The sequence below is a fragment of the Pygoscelis adeliae genome, unplaced genomic scaffold (assembly GCF_000699105.1).
Source record: "Pygoscelis adeliae isolate BGI_AS28 unplaced genomic scaffold, ASM69910v1 Scaffold85, whole genome shotgun sequence".
Classification (NCBI taxonomy): Eukaryota; Metazoa; Chordata; class Aves; order Sphenisciformes; family Spheniscidae; genus Pygoscelis; species Pygoscelis adeliae.
The window spans coordinates 7,756,782-7,761,436 of NW_008824900.1; the positions used below are offsets into that span (position 1 = coordinate 7,756,782).

General features: G+C 39.7%; 1 protein-coding gene across 1 annotated transcript; it reads right to left on the reverse strand.

Annotated features, from left to right (window-relative positions):
• Positions 1 to 416: 416 nt before the first annotated feature.
• On the reverse strand, positions 417 to 4,654 carry COQ7 (coenzyme Q7 homolog, ubiquinone (yeast); the record flags this gene model as incomplete). Its single annotated transcript, XM_009324827.1, has 5 exons — positions 417 to 800; positions 1,491 to 1,559; positions 3,671 to 3,810; positions 3,928 to 4,042; positions 4,457 to 4,654. Coding segments are annotated over 5 exons (600 nt in total), but the record flags the coding sequence as incomplete, so codon positions are not given.
• Position 4,655: the final 1 nt, after the last annotated feature.

Sequence of the window (4,655 nt, forward strand, 5' to 3'; positions counted from 1 at the left end):
ACCTGAAAGCTCTAACAGAATATTAAGTGCAATTCCACAGGTGCTCCAAGTTGCTCTCTCCACCTGCTTTGTATCAGGGATCCATTCCTTACAATCACACACAAAAAACCCCCACAACAACAACAACCCCAAAGGAAGAAAAATTCTACTTAAAACAAATAATTCAGAATTGAGCCTGAAAAAAAACCCAAACCACACAAACAAGTCTTCAAATGAAAGTCTTATAATACCAATCTTTATTCAAGACAGACTGAAAAGAAATACTTACTCCTACTTCATTTACCCTGAAAACAGAACTTAAATATCCTACTTAGTCAGTAATAACCATTTTAAAATGAGCTGATGAGCTCCAGCTTCTTTCAAGTACATATAAATTTGAAGGCAACAGAGAATGTATTTATCATTTTTGTGTGTGCGTGTGTACACACACACTTTATATATATAAATTATGTATATACATACATATTTTGCTGCCACCTTGTGAACAGTCTCTGAATAAGGAGGTTTAGTTCATATGGACCCAATTCTGCCATCTTTATCCACACTTAGCTCAACTGACTTTAATATACTTTTTTGAATGGGTACTCAATATGACAACAGATGGCTGAATCAGATACCTAGTGAAGAAAATTTCAAAAGGCAGAATAAAACAACTATATTCTTTTGCAATTTCCATACACTTGTGTCACAGTTTATTGCCACAAACATTATGGAAAATATCACTAAATTCTTTCTGATAAAAATATTGCAGCTTTGCATCCAAGTTGTATAGCTGTCTTCAAAACTGAATAAGCTGGTGCCTGTAGAACAAAGAATAAGACATTAAATACATCTAATGAAGTGTTTTGTTTGAACCAGATTGTGGTAAGGAATAGTAAGCATTATCTAAAAAAACCACCAAGAACAAAATAAAGCAAAAACACAAACAAAAAAACCACCACCAAAAACCGCCTGTATTTGTAGTCTAATCTACGCTAGAGAAAACGAAATCAAAAATTATCAACTTTGCAGAATGTTTCCATTTCTCCACAAATGTAAATCAAGAGAAAAAGAGGAAAGAAGTCACACATTCCTCATACAGCATTCAAGGGAGCACAGAATTTGTATTTCACACTTCCTAACATGGTTGTGTTTGTCTACCAAGATGATGCCTCAAGTTCCCAACTGTATGGATAGCACTTATTAGCCTTATCTTCAAAAATATTTAATCTAAACTTAAAATAAAATTTAAAACTGTGCAGAGGACACCTCTCAGGAAAACACAATCACTTTAACACTTGACATGAGTTCCAGCAGATTAAGTTCTGTTCCAGAAAAGTGTAAGCTATAATATGCAGTGTATTCTTATATTTATCTTTGGGAAAGACTATCAAGCGCCTTATTTTCTATTCTCAGATAAAGAACTACATTACAGTGATGGGATAAGGAAGGTAAGAATAATCACATCTACATCCTCACTAATGGTGCCAATTAGTTAACATTGTGCTTACCGCTTCTGCATCATGCTCAAGTCCAATGTCATGGTGCTCCCGTTCATCATCCCGAAATTGCTTTATTATCTTTAAAAGTAGCAGTTAATTAGTAAGTCTACTTTGCAGAGAAATCAAGGCAGCTAGTATACAAAACCATATGCTGTTGACCATTGCACGCACCATCTGAGGTCCAGGTCTCTCAGAAGCTTCTCAAACACCTGAATCTCCAATTCAGCAAGAAGGGAATTATTTACAGCATTCCCCAAACCTAAAGTTCTTTTAATATTCTCAAAAAAAGTCTTTAAAAATTAAGCTGCTGTTTAATGTATCACTATCATTTTCACTGTTTCAAGAAAACCTATAACCTACACTCAGAGTCACTCATAACACTAATTAGTTTCACACATACAAATTATTCTGACAATTTAAATAATGAAATTAAGGTCCCTACCTTGCCAGATGATCAGTAAGGGTGTTTCCCTGTAAGCCAACGGAGCTTTTGTCCATTCTAGCATACTCTGAAGGACACTATTTTTCTCTTCTAATTTTTCAACCAAAACAAAAAGGTTTAAAGAATTTTCTCTTGAGATGCCTGCCGATAACTAGGATTGCTTAATAGAGTGCTCAGAGTTTACAGACACCCAAGCACCGTCCCTACCCAACAGGTTTGCATCACTTTTGGTTTCATCACTAGTCCTCCTCATATTGACACTGTGAATAACCCTGCTGCTTAGCTTTTTCTCCTTATTTTGTGCCCTCTCAGTTTATAGTCCTTATTTTCAGGGGTAGTATTTCCCTTGTGCACATGTCAGCAAAACCTGGGTTACTTCAGATACTATTTCTGTAACGAGACAACACATTTGGAGTAACCAGGCTTGGCTACATGTTAAACTAAGCACAGCTGAACATACTGATAGTGAGCAAAATTGGAAATGAACATGCGGACCCTAAAGCAGGCTCCCACCAAACAGCACAAACGAGCTCGATACGCTGCGTGTGGAAACAGGTCAGTCTCTCACAAGCACCCTACAGGAATGTGTCCCAATTTGATGCCTAAAACACTTGGGAAATAATTTTCTTGCCGAGCTAACAAACATTAGCTCCTTACATGCTCTGAACAGTATTCAGGACTAGAACTTGAACGGGGTGCTGGTTGACAGTAGGCTCAATGTGAGTCAGCAGTGTGCGCTGGCAGCCAAGAGGGCAAACCGCATCCTGGGGTGCATCAAACACAGCATGACCAGCTGGTCAAAAGAGGCGATTATCCCGCTGCATTTAGCGCTGGTGCGGCCTCACCTCGAGCACTGTGTGCAGTTCTGGGCCCCACAATTTAAGAAGGATGTGCAGGTCCTTGAATGCGTCCAGAAGAGGGCAACAAAGCTGGTGAAAGGGCTGGAAGGCATGTCCTGTGAGGAGCAGCTGAGGACTCTGGGCTTGTCTAGTTTGGAGAAAAGGAGGCTGGGGGGCGACCTCATTGCTCTCTACAGCTTCCTGAGGAGAGGATGTGGAGAGGGAGGTGCTGATCTCTTCTCCCCGGTATCCAGTGACAGGACACGTGGGAATGGTTCAAAGCTGCGCCAGGGAAGGTTTTGACTTGACATTAGGAAGCATTTCTTTACCGAGAGGGTGGTCAAACACTGGAACAGGCTTCCTAGAGAGGTGGTCAATGCCTCAAGCCTGTCAGTGTTTAAGAGGCCTTTGGACAATGCCCTTAATAACATGCTCTAACTTTTGGTCAGCCCTGAATTGGTCAGGCAGTTGGACCAGATGATCGTTGTAGGTCCCTTCCAACTGAACTATTCTAACTATATAATCATATCCAGTACAAGCAAAAAGTTACTAAGCAATCATGTTTTCTGCTTTTGTTTCCCCTCTAAACCCTTCCTTTCAATTAAAGGTAATCAAAATTAAAGCATAGTTCTCCCAATCAAAAAGGAAATGCTGAATTACTGAAAGCATGCTGAAGCTAATCCAACGTACGTTTTGATTTCAGTGCTTGATCAATCTAGTGCTGCTGAAGGAAAAAACATCCTTTTACTTAAAAGAAACTTAAAGTTTATGTTGACTTCAGCATTCTAAATGATAGAACAAAGAGAGATCTACTGTAAATTCTATGACCATATTATTTTAAAAGACTAAAGTCACACTAGATAATTCAATGAATATGTTAAACTACTCTTTAAGTCATAGTTAAATACCTGCAATAGTTCTTTGTACTTTTCTGGATCTTCTTCCATAAGGGTTCGGATCTGGCTATTGTAGTGATCCGATATACTCTCTTCCACTGCCACTGTGCAAGCCATTGCACCTTTCTTTCCAAGTAAAGCACTTCCAGCCCCTGTGATTGTGGTACCAAACATATACAAACAACAAAATCTGAAGCAATACAAATAATTTACACATTTGAAGACTTCACAAAACAACAACAACAACAACAATAATAATACAGACTCACCTAAAACAAAACCTGCTACATTCCAAAAAGGCAGTAAGACAGTAGGTCGAACTCTGTATGCAACCATTAGTTCATCGAACTTTTTCAGGTGGTCTTTTTCTTGATTCCACATTTGCTGCAAAAGAACCAGATCACAGTAAAGTATAAACCCAGAAAAATTAAACATTTCCAATAAAACTAATAAACACAAAGGAAAACAAACCAGCTTAGGCCACTCACACTTTGACTGCAGAGGTAACGCTATTCACATCACAAAGAGGAAATATTCAGGAAGGATAGTTATAAAAAGGCAACATAAAAACATTGGCAAGGTAAGAGTCTTTGTGACAGTACTGCAGCAACTGCAGTGTTGGTAACTCCCTGACCAAGTAATCCCACCACTCTTTATAAACCCACATGTTTAAACATGTTTCGAAAAAGATGGACAGCTATCATACTATGAAAGCTATGATCTTACAACTTCATTCGACCATTGCTAATCAAGTGCAAATTAACCAGAAACGCAGCGATCGCTTTTAGCTCCACCAACCCGGATAATCGGTCCCACGCTTGATCTACCCAAGACGGCCATTTGCCCCGCATAAATGCGATTCGCCCCGTACTCCCCGGCGTGGTCCACCCGGATGATGCGGTCTATGACGGGCTTGTTGATGCCCTCCAGAGCGACGCGCGTGCTGCAAAGCCTGAGGGAAACCCCTCCGGCGGGCAGAGGCCATCTCCCCCGGAAA